General features: G+C 36.0%; 1 protein-coding gene across 1 annotated transcript in view; it reads right to left on the bottom strand.

The window, feature by feature from the left end:
- LOC134853650 (uncharacterized) overlaps positions 1-19008 on the bottom strand; it is a 20327-nt gene extending 1319 nt beyond the window's left edge. The window contains exons 1-5 of the mRNA XM_063869656.1: positions 18386-19008; positions 17907-18025; positions 13149-13345; positions 8614-8729; positions 7657-7895 (exon numbers count right to left, since the gene is read on the bottom strand). Coding sequence (XP_063725726.1) covers positions 7657-7895; positions 8614-8729; positions 13149-13345; positions 17907-18025; positions 18386-18537 — 823 coding nt within the window. The 5' untranslated portion in view covers positions 18538-19008. The remainder of the gene's footprint in view (positions 1-7656; positions 7896-8613; positions 8730-13148; positions 13346-17906; positions 18026-18385) is intronic.
- Positions 19009-19066: the final 58 nt, after the last annotated feature.

The following is a 19066-nucleotide window of genomic DNA, read 5'->3' as shown; positions in this document are numbered from 1 at the left end:
GGTTAAAAAAGTAATATGACACTACGCTGCACATGTGTATGAAAAGAATTTGAAAGCTCAAACGCGGAACACTCTCCAATGAAAATGCGTGTTCAACTAACAAAGCTATCAATCTGTAGTTCAGCCAACATCCTATTTTTTTGCTGAATCATGTTTCACTAATGTTGTTTTTAGGAGGTCCTAAATGGAAGTGAAAAAAACGCCAGAAAAAACAGACAATTGAAGAAGAGTCATGAACGCAAAAAAAATAGGAAAAAAAACTGACTCGTTTTTGAGAAACTTCAAATTTCAAGAAAAAAAAATGGCCATAAGCTCTTCGAATTTCAAGAAAAAATTATGATTAACACTGTTTTGATATAGTTAACCCAACTTGAGAAAACTGAATCAACAAAATACGTTTTTTTGTGACCTTTGATTTTTTGCTGTTCGATAGTCTTCCTTTTAACAAAAGAAAAGGAATGAACTTGAAAGAAATATTGAAAGTCAAACCACCAAAAAATGAAACGCAAGCGTGAATAAAACAAGACTTTTTCCAAAAAAAAACAAACAAAAAATCACCAAGACCTATAAAAGAATTTTACATTCATGGCTTTTTAGAAAAATTAGTCGGTACAGATGCCATCTAAGAGTGCAACAGAAACGTTTAATTAATTGAATTCCAGTTTTTTGTCATTTTTTCTAATTTTTCTCCTTAACTAGATATTCTACTAAATACTTGGCTGATTTTTACTTTCAAAACTTTTGTTCCCGCATTAGTTGAAGTTTTCATTATTGCAAAATGCTTGATTTTCTACAATAAAAAATATAATCTGGTTTCGTAATAGTAATTTGTGAATTTTCAAGAAGCTATGATGAAGCGGAGTTAGCTTTGTTTCTTCGTCTAAACTGTCATTAGAATATCATACAGCAAAATTAATTTTCGAAAACCTAATTGAAATGTGAGGCAAGTGGAAAAGTCCAAAAAAATTAAGACATGTTTAGCCCAGGACAGGTATTTGTCTTCATGCATCAAATCATTTATTTTGGTTCAGCCGATTAGGAGGAGTACAAAACGCTCCACACACAATCACAAACTTCATATTATTGATTAATAGTATAATAACAGAAAACTAAACAAATTTTTAAAACGAAACTGAAACTTAGTACGTTATTTTTAAAGCACTCAGTCAGAATAAATATTCCGAGAAAACAAAAAGATGGTGAAAAATTATATCAACTCATTTTTTGGGCTGATTACTTAAACAATTGATTCCTAAGAAGCTTAGACACAATACAAAAAAAAAAGGTTTGTTCCCGAAAGTAGTTTTACAATTAACCACATGTGCTGACTGATTTTTTCTCCCACAACATACATAAAAAACTTAGTTTGTTTAAATTATGGAAAACTCAAAGAAGAGGGAGCTTAGTATATTTCTTCTAAATTTTCTCACTATTGTATGACAAGCATTCTGAATAAAAGATTCAACTGGAGGTTCACGACCGACCACTATTGTTCAACTGAGAACTGGCGGATAGAGGCGACCAAAGTTTCGACTTTCTCGGCCGAAATCGGATTTGATTTGATTTTGTAAGTGACTTAGATTTGCTTCTCGACCGAAGTTAATCAGTGGCAAAAGTGAAACTTGCTTGATTTAAAACATGAGTCGAGAAACTCTTCCCGTGGTGAAGCTAGACAATTGAAGTGAAAGAGATCATCTTTTTCGTTTGTTATTTTTCTTTTCTTGCTCATCAATTTTTTCGCCGTTGTTCTTTTTTTCTTCAGCTTCACATCAAAAACTAGTGCCAATACTTTTAAAAATTAAAAGATATTAATGATAGCATTATTTACGGGTCTTGTTAACCCCATTTCCTCACTATGATACCAAAAATATTCACCTATTGAACTAATTCAACGACTAAGCACACCTGAGTTATCCACCCGTGAAAGGGAATGATAAGGGAATAAGTTCAAAAGATACCGGTTTCACATCTCGTGCCATTCAAAAACTAGTGCCAATACTTTTAAAAATTAAAAGATATTAATGATAGCATTATTTACGGGTCTTGTTAACCCCATTTCCTCACTATGATACCAAAAAAATTCACCTATTGAACTAATTCAACGACTAAGCACACCTGAGTTATCCACCCGTGAAAGGGAATGATAAGGGAATAAGTTCAAAAGATACCGGTTTCACATCTCGTGCCATTCAAAAACTAGTGCCAAAACTTTTAAAAATTAAAAGATATTAATGATAGCATTATTTACGGGTCTTGTTAACCCCATTTCCTCACTATGATACCAAAAAAATTCACCTATTGAACTAATTCAACGACTAAGCACACCTGAGTTATCCACCCGTGAAAGGGAATGATAAGGGAATAAGTTCAAAAGATACCGGTTTCACATCTCGTGCCATTCAAAAACTAGTGCCAATACTTTTAAAAATTAAAAGATATTAATGATAGCATTATTTACGGGTCTTGTTAACCCCATTTCCTCACTATGATACCAAAAAAATTCACCTATTGAACTAATTCAACGACTAAGCACACCTGAGTTATCCACCCGTGAAAGGGAATGATAAGGGAATAAGTTCAAAAGATACCGGTTTCACATCTCGTGCCATTCAAAAACTAGTGCCAATACTTTTAAAAATTAAAAGATATTAATGATAGCATTATTTACGGGTCTTGTTAACCCCATTTGCTCACTATGATACCAAAAAAAATCACCTATTGAACTAATTCAACGACTAAGCACACCTGAGTTATCCACCCGTGAAAGGGAATGATAAGGGAATAAGTTCAAAAGATACCGGTTTCACATCTCGTGCCATTCAAAAACTAGTGCCAATACTTTTAAAAATTAAAAGATATTAATGATAGCATTATTTACGGGTCTTGTTAACCCCATTTCCTCACTATGATACCAAAAAAATTCACCTATTGAACTAATTCAACGACTAAGCACACCTGAGTTATCCACCCGTGAAAGGGAATGATAAGGGAATAAGTTCAAAAGATACCGGTTTCACATCTCGTGCCATTCAAAAACTAGTGCCAATACTTTTAAAAATTAAAAGATATTAATGATAGCATTATTTACGGGTCTTGTTAACCCCATTTGCTCACTATGATACCAAAAAAATTCACCTATTGAACTAATTCAACGACTAAGCACACCTGAGTTATCCACCCGTGAAAGGGAATGATAAGGGAATAAGTTCAAAAGATACCGGTTTCACATCTCGTGCCATTCAAAAACTAGTGCCAATACTTTTAAAAATTAAAAGATATTAATGATAGCATTATTTACGGGTCTTGTTAACCCCATTTCCTCACTATGATACCAAAAAAATTCACCTATTGAACTAATTCAACGACTAAGCACACCTGAGTTATCCACCCGTGAAAGGGAATGATAAGGGAATAAGTTCAAAAGATACCGGTTTCACATCTCGTGCCATTCAAAAACTAGTGCCAATACTTTTAAAAATTAAAAGATATTAATGATAGCATTATTTACGGGTCTTGTTAACCCCATTTCCTCACTATGATACCAAAAAAATTCACCTATTGAACTAATTCAACGACTAAGCACACCTGAGTTATCCACCCGTGAAAGGGAATGATAAGGGAATAAGTTCAAAAGATACCGGTTTCACATCTCGTGCCATTCAAAAACTAGTGCCAATACTTTTAAAAATTAAAAGATATTAATGATAGCATTATTTACGGGTCTTGTTAACCCCATTTCCTCACTATGATACCAAAAAAATTCACCTATTGAACTAATTCAACGACTAAGCACACCTGAGTTATCCACCCGTGAAAGGGAATGATAAGGGAATAAGTTCAAAAGATACCGGTTTCACATCTCGTGCCATTCAAAAACTAGTGCCAAAACTTTTAAAAATTAAAAGATACTAATGATAGCATTATTTACGGGTCTTGTTAACCCCATTTCCTCACTATGATACCAAAAAAATTCACCTATTGAACTAATTCAACGACTAAGCACACCTGAGTTATCCACCCGTGAAAGGGAATGATAAGGGAATAAGTTCAAAAGATACCGGTTTCACATCTCGTGCCATTCAAAAACTAGTGCCAATACTTTTAAAAATTAAAAGATTTTAATGATAGCATTATTTACGGGTCTTGTTAACCCCATTTCCTCACTATGATACCAAAAAAATTCACCTAATGAACTAATTCAACGACTAAGCACACCTGAGTTATCCACCCGTGAAAGGGAATGATAAGGGAATAAGTTCAAAAGATACCGGTTTCACATCTCGTGCCATTCAAAAACTAGTGCCAATACTTTTAAAAATTAAAAGATATTAATGATAGCATTATTTACGGGTCTTGTTAACCCCATTTCCTCACTATGATACCAAAAAAATTCACCTATTGAACTAATTCAACGACTAAGCACACCTGAGTTATCCACCCGTGAAAGGGAATGATAAGGGAATAAGTTCAAAAGATACCGGTTTCACATCTCGTGCCATTCAAAAACTAGTGCCAATACTTTTAAAAATTAAAAGATATTAATGATAGCATTATTTACGGGTCTTGTTAACCCCATTTCCTCACTATGATACCAAAAAAATTCACCTATTGAACTAATTCAACGACTAAGCACACCTGAGTTATCCACCCGTGAAAGGGAATGATAAGGGAATAAGTTCAAAAGATACCGGTTTCACATCTCGTGCCATTCAAAAACTAGTGCCAATACTTTTAAAAATTAAAAGATATTAATGATAGCATTATTTACGGGTCTTGTTAACCCCATTTCCTCACTATGATACCAAAAAAATTCACCTATTGAACTAATTCAACGACTAAGCACACCTGAGTTATCCACCCGTGAAAGGGAATGATAAGGGAATAAGTTCAAAAGATACCGGTTTCACATCTCGTGCCATTCAAAAACTAGTGCCAATACTTTTAAAAATTAAAAGATATTAATGATAGCATTATTTACGGGTCTTGTTAACCCCATTTCCTCACTATGATACCAAAAAAATTCACCTATTGAACTAATTCAACGACTAAGCACACCTGAGTTATCCACCCGTGAAAGGGAATGATAAGGGAATAAGTTCAAAAGATACCGGTTTCACATCTCGTGCCATTCAAAAACTAGTGCCAAAACTTTTAAAAATTAAAAGATATTAATGATAGCATTATTTACGGGTCTTGTTAACCCCATTTCCTCACTATGATACCAAAAAAATTCACCTATTGAACTAATTCAACGACTAAGCACACCTGAGTTATCCACCCGTGAAAGGGAATGATAAGGGAATAAGTTCAAAAGATACCGGTTTCACATCTCGTGCCATTCAAAAACTAGTGCCAATACTTTTAAAAATTAAAAGATATTAATGATAGCATTATTTACGGGTCTTGTTAACCCCATTTCCTCACTATGATACCAAAAAAATTCACCTATTGAACTAATTCAACGACTAAGCACACCTGAGTTATCCACCCGTGAAAGGGAATGATAAGGGAATAAGTTCAAAAGATACCGGTTTCACATCTCGTGCCATTCAAAAACTAGTGCCAATACTTTTAAAAATTAAAAGATATTAATGATAGCATTATTTACGGGTCTTGTTAACCCCATTTCCTCACTATGATACCAAAAAAATTCACTTATTGAACTAATTCAACGACTAAGCACACCTGAGTTATCCACCCGTGAAAGGGAATGATAAGGGAATAAGTTCAAAAGATACCGGTTTCACATCTCGTGCCATTCAAAAACTAGTGCCAATACTTTTAAAAATTAAAAGATATTAATGATAGCATTATTTACGGGTCTTGTTAACCCCATTTCCTCACTATGATACCAAAAAAATTCACCTATTGAACTAATTCAACGACTAAGCACACCTGAGTTATCCACCCGTGAAAGGGAATGATAAGGGAATAAGTTCAAAAGATACCGGTATCACATCTCGTGCCATTCAAAAACTAGTGCCAATACTTTTAAAAATTAAAAGATATTAATGATAGCATTATTTACGGGTCTTGTTAACCCCATTTCCTCACTATGATACCAAAAAAATTCACCTATTGAACTAATTCAACGACTAAGCACACCTGAGTTATCCACCCGTGAAAGGGAATGATAAGGGAATAAGTTCAAAAGATACCGGTTTCACATCTCGTGCCATTCAAAAACTAGTGCCAATACTTTTAAAAATTAAAAGATATTAATGATAGCATTATTTACGGGTCTTGTTAACCCCATTTCCTCACTATGATACCAAAAAATTCACCTATTGAACTAATTCAACGACTAAGCACACCTGAGTTATCCACCCGTGAAAGGGAATGATAAGGGAATAAGTTCAAAAGATACCGGTTTCACATCTCGTGCCATTCAAAAACTAGTGCCAATACTTTTAAAAATTAAAAGATATTAATGATAGCATTATTTACGGGTCTTGTTAACCCCATTTCCTCACTATGATACCAAAAAAAATCACCTATTGAACTAATTCAACGACTAAGCACACCTGAGTTATCCACCCGTGAAAGGGAATGATAAGGGAATAAGTTCAAAAGATACCGGTTTCACATCTCGTGCCATTCAAAAACTAGTGCCAATACTTTTAAAAATTAAAAGATATTAATGATAGCATTATTTACGGGTCTTGTTAACCCCATTTCCTCACTATGATACCAAAAAAATTCACCTATTGAACTAATTCAACGACTAAGCACACCTGAGTTATCCACCCGTGAAAGGGAATGATAAGGGAATAAGTTCAAAAGATACCGGTTTCCAATCTCGTGCCATTCAAAAACTAGTGCCAATACTTTTAAAAATTAAAAGATATTAATGATAGCATTATTTACGGGTCTTGTTAACCCCATTTCCTCACTATGATACCAAAAAAATTCACCTATTGAACTAATTCAACGACTAAGCACACCTGAGTTATCCACCCGTGAAAGGGAATGATAAGGGAATAAGTTCAAAAGATACCGGTTTCCAATCTCGTGCCATTCAAAAACTAGTGCCAATACTTTTAAAAATTAAAAGATATTAATGATAGCATTATTTACGGGTCTTGTTAACCCCATTTCCTCACTATGATACCAAAAAAATTCACCTATTGAACTAATTCAACGACTAAGCACACCTGAGTTATCCACCCGTGAAAGGGAATGATAAGGGAATAAGTTCAAAAGATACCGGTTTCACATCTCGTGCCATTCAAAAACTAGTGCCAATACTTTTAAAAATTAAAAGATATTAATGATAGCATTATTTACGGGTCTTGTTAACCCCATTTCCTCACTATGATACCAAAAAAATTCACCTATTGAACTAATTCAACGACTAAGCACACCTGAGTTATCCACCCGTGAAAGGGAATGATAAGGGAATAAGTTCAAAAGATACCGGTTTCACATCTCGTATTTGCAGTGTCAGCTCTTCTGTGAAAGCTATAGCCGTTGAAGCTCTACTCTTGAGATAAAACAACTGGATCTGAATTGGTTAATTTGTCACTATGGTCTCCTCACTTTTGTTCTCTTTTAGATCTGTTATGTGACGTCACAGACGTCTTAACACAATGACCTTGTGTACAGAAGATCAAACTATCAGTCTTATAACAGCTTAGTTAGTCTCAATTAGATAACTTCCAGGGTAGGTCTCTGGCTGGTTAACTGGAAAAACATTACTAACCATAGATTGTGACTCATTCTCTATCTGTGAACTTCGCTTGTGTATCTCCTGCTGGAGTGTCTGGTAGTCCAGCTGTTTCACCTCCAGAGCATGTTTCAGTTGCTTCACCTCCTGGGCCAACATCCCAACCACACTCTGCATCTTCGCCCTCTCCCCCGCCCACTCCTCAACTGACTGCGACACTGTGTTCAGTCTGAAACGAGAACTTGTCTGCTTAGAGATATGTCGGCTTAGATTCCTAAAATTCAATGTTGGCTTCAAAACTCAACAGGTGAATCTTTTTGCAGTCAGTTTTAGTTTAGATGTTTACATTTTGTCTCTTATTTGGGACGCTGTATTCAGTATTCTAATTGATGTGAACATGTCTGCTCAGAGATATGTCGGCTTAAATTCCAATTTTTAAAGAAGTTTAAGCATATGATTAAAAAACAGTTCGAGACGAAAGATCAAGAAAAACTAAGTTTCAAGCTTTTTATTTACAGGTAGACACATGTTTTTGATTTGAAAAAGAAAATTCTCCGTTTTAAAAAAATTTTGGCAGAGATTTCGCGTGCTTTCTGGCAGCTGCAGAGAAACAACCAGCGAGCTTAAGGCACCCAAAGCATCTACTGGCTTAAAAATTACATCTTGATTTACAAATAACTTAATATCAATTTGAGATGAAAAAATCTCGGCATCTTTGTAGCGATGTATCTACTATTCAAGCTAAGTTTTTAACCGTGACCAGACATTTCCACCCCAAAAAGCAGTCATTTCAGGAACTGACTGTTCTTCGGGCGGAAATGACTTGAGATGAAGTGAATTGGAGTAGTTTTTAATAGGAATGCTTAGTTATTAAAAGAATATAATTTATTTAGTGTTCAAAAATATAATTTTTAAATTTGCTATACGAATGTCAAGATTTCTTTCACCTTGCGAAGTATGAGTCATTCCTCTGAAGAACATCTCTCTGAGCACTCATCAGATTAGTCTCTATCCTCTTCACCTGACCTGTCAGATTAGTCACACTTGACTGACCCTGCTCCATCTAAAAAAAGAACATATAATCAGTTATAAGTTCGGAATCAAGAAGATGCATCCCTACTTTAAAAACAAGACGAAAAAATAACCTGCTCTTCTGCAAATTAAATTGAGTTACAAATGAGTATTAAAATGAGTATTATAGTTTATGATATAAACTGCATGAGTTGTGTTAATGTTGACGTCTAAAATCAATTTTTTGTCAACATCAAACTAAACAGTTAATTAGTTTTTTTTAAATATCTACTTCTTAAAAATAACATAAAAGTTAATACATAAAAACCTAAAAATTTAACAAACTTGTGCTGATTTGTTTTATTATTATATTCTTCTGACCATCGGTATTGATTAGATACCAGTCAACCTCCAGTATGAACCAACCAGTTGTCGATCATTCACTGTTCGTGTTAGCTTTAGAACCGACATTTTAATTCAAAACATTTCTTATGTTTTGTTTTGTAGTTTATTGTTTTATTTTTATGGAATTCATTCATTCAGGCCAACTCACACAATGGAGCCGCTACATTCCTGGACCCAATGGAGCAACAAATTTCACTAGGCGATAATCGCAAAAGAGAATCTGGACATCGATAATCTTAGCGGACAAGAGGTCCCAGAAACTCAGATTCTCATTTTGGAACACGCAACAGGAAGTAATCTGGACACAAATGAGCAAGTCGGGAAACAAGAAATCAGAACGCGATAAAAATCTACGAAGCGCCGAAGAAAAGCGGGTCAGCGAAGACAAGAAAAAAATTTAACGGACTACTAAAAATTATAGAAACAAGGGGGAGCTACAAAAATAACCCGGTCAATTTTTAATTTGTGTAGTATTTTTGATTTTAATGTTGTCATCAAAGATCAGTGTTTTGACAACATAAAACTAGGCAAGGCATTTACTTTTTCTTAAAACTTAATATATAAAAATCTGATGTTTTCTAAAAAAAAATACCAAATATCTTTCCGAATCCTAATAATCTCCTGAATAACGAGTTTTTGCTAATTGCAATAACGTGGGGGATTGCTAAAATGTTTGTGAACCTTTGACTGTTTGTGACCTTTGATGTACCGCCTCAACTCCGCCTGTTAACTCTCTTGAGAAGGCAGCCGGTCCCAAGCCCGGATAAAGGAGGAGGGTTGGGGCGTGGCGAGCCCTGTAAAACCAGCCAAGAACCCACATTATGAAAGTCCCAAAATCCCTTGAAAACCATGGATTTCACATTGCCTGCAATCCCTTGAAAACCATGGAGTTCACATTGCCTGCCTTCAGGAAACTAGAATTTCCGGAGACAACACGCATAACACCAAAAACTACAAAGTATACACCAGTGGGTATGACGACAACCGAGGCATCCACGGAGTTGGTATCGCAATCGACAAGAAACTCAGCAGCTCCGTGCAATCATGGAAAGCAACCAGCCCCAGAGTTTGCTCCGCCCGCATCTTTGCTAAACCCTACCCATTATCCATTATATGTGGATATGCGCCGACTGAGGACGCAGAAGCTCTCGACAAAGATGAGTTTTACCGAACACTACAAAAGACTCTTGAAAAATGCCCCAACGGTGATGTAATTATCTTAGCGGGAGATCTAAATGCCAGCCTAGGACAGGCATACCCCGCGGAACAACAACACATAGGTCGTTTCATAAAAACATCGAAACGAAACGACAATGGAGAACGCCTCGCTATGTTTGCAGCTACGAACGACCTGGCAATTGCAAACGCGATGTACCAGAAGAAGAACCACCAGCTATATACCTGGATATCACGCGACAGACGAACCCGGAACCAGATAGACTTCATCCTGATCAAGAGGAGATGGCGCACAGCGATCAACGATATCAGAGCAAGAAGTGACAAGATTTGGATCGACAGCGACCATAGAATGGTGAAATGCAATCTGAAGACGAAACTTCGTACATATGTCAAAACCCATAGAACAGTTAGACTCAACCTCGATGGGCTCCAACATACAGGTACTTCCAGGAAATACTGTACGGCCCTTTGTTCAGTAACCGAATCTACCAGCAACGTGAACCAGAAATGGGAAATCCTAAGAGACAGTATGATATCATCGGCGAAAAAGAATCTGGGAATCTCGTGCACCGTAAGGAAACCTTGGATATCTGATGAAACCCTCAAAGCCATCAGAACACGTGAAAACCTCAAGGCTAAGGGCGCTGAACTCTCGAAAATAGCTGCGCAACGAAAGCTGGTGAAAAAACTCATCCGAAAAGACAAGAACTGCTACCTCGACATGAAATCGGATCAAATTGAGGACGCCAATGAAAGAGGACACACTAGAGAGATGTACCGCCTCATTCGGACTTTGAGTGGTGCCAAATCGAGTAGTTCACAAACAGTCAAAGGTCTCGATGGCCAACAAATCAGCGATAGCAAGGAAGTCATGCAACGATGGGCAACTCACTTCTGCCAACTTCTGAATGCTGACAACAGCCCGGCCCAACTGCCCAAGGTCGTCTCGAGTACTGGAGTCTTTACGGATATAGATCAGGGAGAGCCGCTAAGAAGTGAGATTGAGGTTGCACTAGCAAGCCTCCATAACCACAGAGCTGGCGGGTGCGACCACATCCCACCAGAACTGTTCAAAAAAGGAGGTGAGAGAATAGTACTTCTTCTGAAAGACCTCTTCAAAAATATATGGAGAGAAGAGGCAGTCCCAGATGAATGGCGAACGTCAATACTCCTGCCGTTTCATAAAAAAGGTGACAAACTAGTGTGCAGCAACTATAGAGGAATATCTCTGCTCTGCATTGGTTTAAAAATCCTGGAAGCTATACTACTCGCACGTTTTGACGACCTCTACGACTCATACGCGAGAGATAATCAAGCCGGCTTTAAGAAGGGAAGAGGTTGTAGAGATCAAGTTTTCGCCCTACGACAGATAATCGAGCAGCGAAGTGAGTACAATATACCCACAGTGATGGTCTTCATAGATTTCAAAGCTGCCTTTGACAGCGTCAAGAGAGATGCCATATGGAAGATCCTGGAAGATCACGGAATGCCAGACAAGCTGCTTAGGATTCTCAGGAACATGTATTCACAGTCCAACAGCATCGTGCGAAGAAACGACAACCTATCAGAGGCGTTCCACGTGGAAACAGGAGTCCGCCAGGGTGGCGTCCTGTCACCCTTCCTGTTCAACATCCTCATTGATCGGATCCTGAACGTCGCCACAGATAACACGAATCTAGGTATCCGGCTAGAAACCAGTATTACTGACCTGGACTATGCAGATGACATTTGCCTGCTAGAGGACAATCCAGATGACGCCCAGAACTTACTGAATCGAGTAGTTGACGCCGCAAAATTGGTAGGACTCCAACTGAACGAGTCCAAGACTAAGTGCATGTTCTCCTGTTGCGAGCCAACGGTGCTATTTTGTAATGGTGTTAAGCTAGAAAACGTCACTGAGTTCGACTACCTAGGAAGCCGCATCACCTGTAACGGAGACATTACCCCAGAAGTTCAGCACAGAATAGCCAGCGCGACTAGAAATGCTGCGCAGCTGAAGAAATTCTGGAGTAACAGAAACATAACCACCAGGACCAAAAGCAAAGTGTACAAAGCATGCGTAAGAAGTGCTCTCCTATACGGCGCAGAAACATGGCCGGTTAAGAAAGGGGACCTGGCCAGGTTGTCCTCATTCGAAACTAGGTGTGCACGGCGATTTGTCTACAATGGATTCGAAATAGCTACCCAGGAACTGCTTCGCAAAGCACAACTTGACTCACCTATGGACTATGTGCTGAGGCGTATGCGACTGAAGTGGTGTGGACATGTGTTCAGAATGCCGGATGAGAGAGTGACGAAGGAGGCACTGTTCTTCGAGAAGGCGCCCACTTGGAAAAGACCAAGAGGTGGGGTCAGAAGAACATGGAGATCAACAGTCGCTGCTGACCTCGAACGTGTTCTGAAACCACCGAACATGAGGGCAGACAAGTGGAGATTGTGCTGGAAAGATGCCTGCATGGAGGCAGCCCTGGACAGAAAGCGATGGCGTGCGATAGTTCGGGACTCAATATGTGGCTGACAATGGGCAGTAGTGCCTTAGTCATGATGATGATGATCTGATGGATTTGTATAAGTCTGAGAAAACCATTGAAATTCCCGACTTAACCCCCCCCCCAAGTCAAGACGAATTTATTCACAAGGGACAGGACCAACTTACGAGATGTTCAACTCTACACGGAGAACCGCTGTTATTCCATGCTCAAGAATTACATGCACTTTTATTGTTTATTTTTCTAGGCTGGGTAATTTTACCTCACCCTCAAGCAACTAGCACGGATCATGGTGGGCCTCGAACAGCCTACCATTTGACTGAGAGGCGGAGACGTTACCACTTCATCACCACTCTTATAACCGCACCCTTTTATTTAATTTTTATTTTAACCAGTACCATCTGTTCTATCTGTTGGATGCGACTGGCCATCTGCTGCACACTCTGGCTGGCACTCCTCACCCCCTGGTCCACCTGGCTCCTCTCAGCCAGCTCTTTGCTGTAGTTCTCCTCCAGTCGTCTCACTGTCACTCTCATCTCATTCTGCAGACGGACCACCTCCTCGAGAACTGTCTTGTTGCTCTGCTCCGCCGCCACTAAACACGCCAAATCTTTCATTAATCATGCCTTAAAGATAACTTTTTTGTCATTGAGAAATAAAAAGGCTATTTAGTTTTTGAAAACGAAACAATCACATTATCAGAACTTCATTAAAAATAGCCGACAGACAGTAGGAAAAGAGCCAAAAAAGTCAAAAAAAAACAAAAAGAAAAACTGACTTGTTTTTTTTTTTGAAAAAACTTCGTCTTTATAATTTCATAGCAAAATATATATGGCTTTACAGCTCTTTGTATTGCAAGAACATTTTTTTAGCTGGAATTTTTTGGTAAAATTTACTCAAATTGAGAAAACTGGATCAATAGGTAAAATTTATTTCACTGGGTAATCTGACAATAAAATTCCACTTTCGAAACTAGAAGTTGATCAAGTTTTTCGTGACCTTTACACTTTCATACTTACCTTCAGAGCAAAACTTACCTTAATTTTTAGCAGAAGAAATTGAATTGAACTCAAATAGTGCTTACATAGAAGCATCCATTCTTGTTATATATGCTACCTAGAAGCATATATATCTAGAAGAATGTTAAACACAGAAGCTTCGCACAACTTGCGACACGAAACTAAAAACAATACTTTGAATGTAGACAAATATTCTGTCTCATACGAAAAGTGAAATAAATAAATGAGGTCTAATAAAAAAAATTGTTGGCTGAAAGTTTTTTTTTTTTTGCGTTTATTATTAAAAACAAATACCTAAGCATAAGTAACTACCAAAAATTCTCTACAAACTACAACAAAAAACTGCATGAACTACATAAAAGTCTGAACTACGTTCCTCATCACTTAATCAGAAACTCAGATCAGTAATCCAGTTATCTTTATCTAAAAAGCCGCAAATATAGTAAAACAAAAAACACTTTTGAATTTTTTTTTAAAGTTTAACTGTAATTATTGCCCCCCTATAGTATCTGATAGCAATTTGCCATCATTATAAAGAGCTGACTTAGTGGTTAAACATGCGTCACATCTGTACCCATTAACGAAGGTACCTCATTCATTGCAATTGAGAGGACTAAAAATTGTAAAACAAAACCTTTTTTTTCTCTTAACTTATTGCTAGCTAAAACTGCGCAAATTGCTATTCAATTTGCATAGCATCAGGTGATGCAAATTTTAAAGTTTCTAATTGTTAGAGAAAAACTTCATGAGATTTTATTTTGTTTATTGAAGTTAAGTCGCCGGTAAAGTTGGACAGTTGCTTTTCGAGAGTTTTAGATGCTCTGGGAATTGCTAAAAGTTTATAATCATGATACCATGTTGTCAATTTTTGAGCATTGTGTTAAAATGATATCCAACTAATCGTTGCTGCGTTAACTTGGACGGAAAGAACTCGGCCAAAATTATTTCAAGGCAACCAGTCACTTTTCGAACCCAGTGAAGCAATATATTTTGAACAAAATGTATGCAAATCAATTAGTGATCTGGAAAAATTTTTCGTCGAAGTGGTATTTTGAGATGATAGTTTTTATTCCAAACATTGGAAACTGAAAGTAATTTTAGATTCGCCAGTATTTTCATTATTTTTTTTTCCACAGAGAAGCACAACAGATCAACAAGGACAAATTATAGCAGTATCAACCGTGATTCGAACGACTACAAAAAACTTTTAAAAAATCTTAATGTAGAGCAAAAACTGGTTTGAAATTTTTTAGCATTACGAGATCAAACTGTGCATTTTGCGCATTGTAAGCGGATTTCGCGACAAGGACGCTCCCTTTGTTCTTCTTTTGTTCCTTCATTTTCTTTGATCGTTCCGACAAAATTTAAACATGTTTAAAGACTTGTCTCTGGAATCCAGGAACATACAGACACAAAATTGTGCTCCTATCCAGTGCAGAGTTTGGCCTCGTAATGGGTTTCAGTCTAACTTTAGGCTGAGAAAACTTTAGATTAAGAAAATGGATTTTCCGAATACGATAATTTTAAAACGCTAACTAGTGAAAAAAAGTTTCCAAAAATATATACAAAATTTTGCGAGGAAAAAGTTTTGAAAAACAATTTTTTTTTCTGTTATTAAGTGGTTATTCATTTTTTTGGATAAATGCAGTATTTCAATGATTTTCTACTCATTTGTATAGTATGTATAAACAACGACTTCAATTTGAAAAAAGAAAAAAAAACCTTCTTTTGTAGTTTTTATGAATTTAGTCGGATCATTCTGTGCTACTCGCACATCAATCCTCTATCATTGTTATTTTTTTTCTCTTCTTTTTGTTTTCCACGCATTTTTGTTGTAAAAATAATCAGCGGAATGATTCGAACGACATTGAATTTAGTATTTCTAGAATTTAGTATTTCTTAGAATTTAGATTTAGAATTTCGAGCAAGTACAGCAATCAGTTTACGCTTGTTTTTTTTAAAAAATGATCTTTTAGGCTGCACAAGTTTGATTTCATTAAGAGATTATCAAGATATTATGCAAAAATATGGAACTGTTTACGGAAGTGGTTGGACTAGTCTGTGCTACTCGCACAGAAAAAGGTTATTATTTCTACAAATATGTGTTTTCTGTTCTATCGTGTCATCTCCTAAAACTAAGCATCCAGACACCAAGCACGAACGCAAGATAAAAGTTGCTCAAAACGTGTACTAAAGATTTCAAGAGTTGGAATTAAATCTCTGATGAGGCCATTGATTCAGATGCTATTTACTGTCCAGCAAAAGTAATTAGAAATAGTAAATTACTCATCCAAAAAGTTTGAAACATTGATTCAAATTTTGGGAAAAAAAAAACAGAAGATAGGAATATCTTTTATGCTAAATTTTTTAAAGAATCTTTTTTACTTCTGCCGAAAAACGGCAGGGAAGGCAAATTTCAAAAACGGCGGGGAATGCATATCACATCTCAGTATAATATTTATAAAAACTTCTACACAAAATTACAAAGAACTACCATTACCAAAAAGAATAAAGATCAAATGGTTATCAAGGCTTGGAGTAGTAGACACTTGAAAACATGCTAGCTATTACTCTGATGGTGATCGATGTTATTCTTAAAAAGTTTTTTATTCTACTTTTGATTGTTTAGTGACCTCATTTGGACAAATTTTATAATGAAAAGAAATTATGAAAAGAATGGAAGCACCAGTTATTTTCAACAAAACTTCCAACTTTTTCAGCCCATGAAAAAACGAATTGCAGAAAAATTTGATTAAAACAATGAATCTAATAATATACTGAGCTAAACTTAAAGAGATTTTATATCTATTTTTTTTTATTTTAAGCTAACACATCAGCTTTCAACCAATTAATCAGTTGTGGATATTGTTACAGAACTTACGGCCTACACTTTGTTCAATTTACAGAATTCATTTTTGCGCAATCTCTTTTTACGAAGAAGCTTCCAAAACTTGCATTTTATAGTTTAAACTGCGCAATTTACAGCACTTAATTCAAAACTTAATTTATGACAGAAATCAGAATTACGTCAACAGAAGTCATCTTTGGAATTTGCTGATATAAGTGTGAGTGTTCATTGCTCGTAATTTGAAAAAAAAGTTGACAAAATCTGTGTTAGTTCTTCAACTTAGTCTTTTCAAACAACACAAACACAAAAGGCAGCTAAAGATTTTTAAAAAAATTGCCCTGATAGTAGCAATTTTGTTTCATTTTCAAAGACATTTGCCAGAACAAAATTTGTTTCTGGTCAAATAATGCATTTAGGGTAAACTTTTTTTTGTTGAAAAAAAAAAGAATCAAGCTAAAAGCCAATCTTAAATAGTCACATCGAAAATATATTTCAAAAAATGAAAATCTCCTTTTGACTGAGCTTAAGACGATCGCAATACTGTTAGATGCATTTACAGAATCAAAAGTCATTCTAGCTTGTTTTGGTCTGAACATAAAAATGATAAGTAAGGGAAATAATAAAATTTTGATCCAGTTTTTGTGTTTAATTGCTACAGAGAGAGGCGAAGTTTCACTTCGCATACACAAGCAAAAATGACCGATAACGCTACAGGGAAAAATTGAATGGGCAAAGCTTTGAGTCTACAAATTTTCTTAAGTGACGCGTGCCAATTATGAGTCTACATACTTGCTAAGTGGCGCAAGCCAATTATGACGCATTAGCAGTACCAGTGAATTTGAACAAAAAATGAACTTACCAACTAACATGCAGAATTTATAGAGCGGACGCATTTTAGCTAGTATACGAAAAAGTTCATTAAATCATCCGACCCTGCCCAGGTTCGAACTTTCTTATGGTGTTGCGGGTCTCCGTCCCTACCTCTACGCTACAGATCCATGTTACCTGGCAGCAAAGTGCTATTTGTGTTAATAAATTAGTCTGTATTAATATTCTTAGCGTTGGCTGTACTTAATAGCTGAATATTGATTAAAATGAAAACTTTCAAAATGAACGCATCTTGTCGCAACAATATTTGCGACTTAGGTTGGAAAAAAAGGAGAGTTCATACTATAACACAAGCTTTGCTTGTGTAATTAGTCTGTTGGGAAGCAATATTCTAAAGTAGATTAAAAATATTAAACACACCCTTAGTCTTAAAGCTAGAAAGAAAGAAGATACAAACTCACTCAGTCTCATTTCAAGTGCTCTCACTCGATTCGAGTCTTCCATCATTTGACCCCCATATTGACCCAATTTCCCTCCCATTGCACCCTGGTTGAAAGGCACCAGAGCATTACTTGTACCACTGAATGTACAAGTATGGAAGATGGGTTCATTATAAAAATTTGATTCAAAATTTAGGGTCGTTTTTGTTCAAATTACCCCATGATCATTTTTATTCCCAATTTTTTTGCCGAAATAGACCTTTTTTTTACCAAAAAAAACATTGATATCGTTCGCGTAAAAAAGAAGTTCTAAGGCAGAGTTAATATAAGGGATTAAATATACACAAATCTTATTGCGTAAAAAAACGCGTTTTCTCAATAAGACCATTTAAACTATCCACTACGTGTGCCGTTCTGAGAACTTTTCATAATTATTTAAATTTCATGGACCCGCGTTTTCTTACATATTATTGTTTGGGATCCATCTATCATACTTGTACCCGCTAGAGTTCATAAATGGGACACTCATTGTAGCTTTATTTCCTCCAAAGTTTACTCCGTAATTTCCTTTGGGTGAGTAAATATTGGGTTCACCCTGACTCGCAAATATCTGGGGGAGTGTGTCGTATTTCGGGTAACTAAGAGACGCCATTGATTTGATTGGAATCAAAAAGTAAAATAAAATGGAAATAAAATTTATTGAAATGTTTTTATGATATAATATAAATAACTATTCAAACAGAATTTGAAAAAGGTAAATAAAGCAGTCGCATAAATCGTTGGACTTGGTTGCAAAAAATTAGCAATTATTTTTGATAATAATCATAATAATAATACTTCATATCAGCGAATACGCAATGAATTCAGTTGAAATTTCTGGAAGTATCTGAAGTTCAAAAAATTCAATAAGGCATGACAGTCAAAATTGAACTCCACCATTTTCGACAAGCAGCGAAACTGATATACTTTTTTTCCAGCAAAAATCAGATATGAGACACAAATAGATTAATTTCAAATCCAGTGTTCTGCATCAAATATAATAAGCAAGTAAATGAATATGCTCAAAAAGTATATGCTTACTACAGATGGATTGAGTAAAAAATGTATTTACTGTTCATTTTTTCTGCAGTGCTTTAAACGAAAACAATCAAATATTTATTTGATTTCTTTCACATAAAAAC

The sequence above is a fragment of the Symsagittifera roscoffensis genome, chromosome 8, assembly GCF_963678635.1.
Source record: "Symsagittifera roscoffensis chromosome 8, txSymRosc1.1, whole genome shotgun sequence".
Taxonomy (NCBI): domain Eukaryota; kingdom Metazoa; phylum Xenacoelomorpha; order Acoela; family Convolutidae; genus Symsagittifera; species Symsagittifera roscoffensis.
The sequence above is the reverse complement of the archived record's forward strand: the minus strand, read 5'-3'. Positions and strand labels throughout refer to the sequence as shown.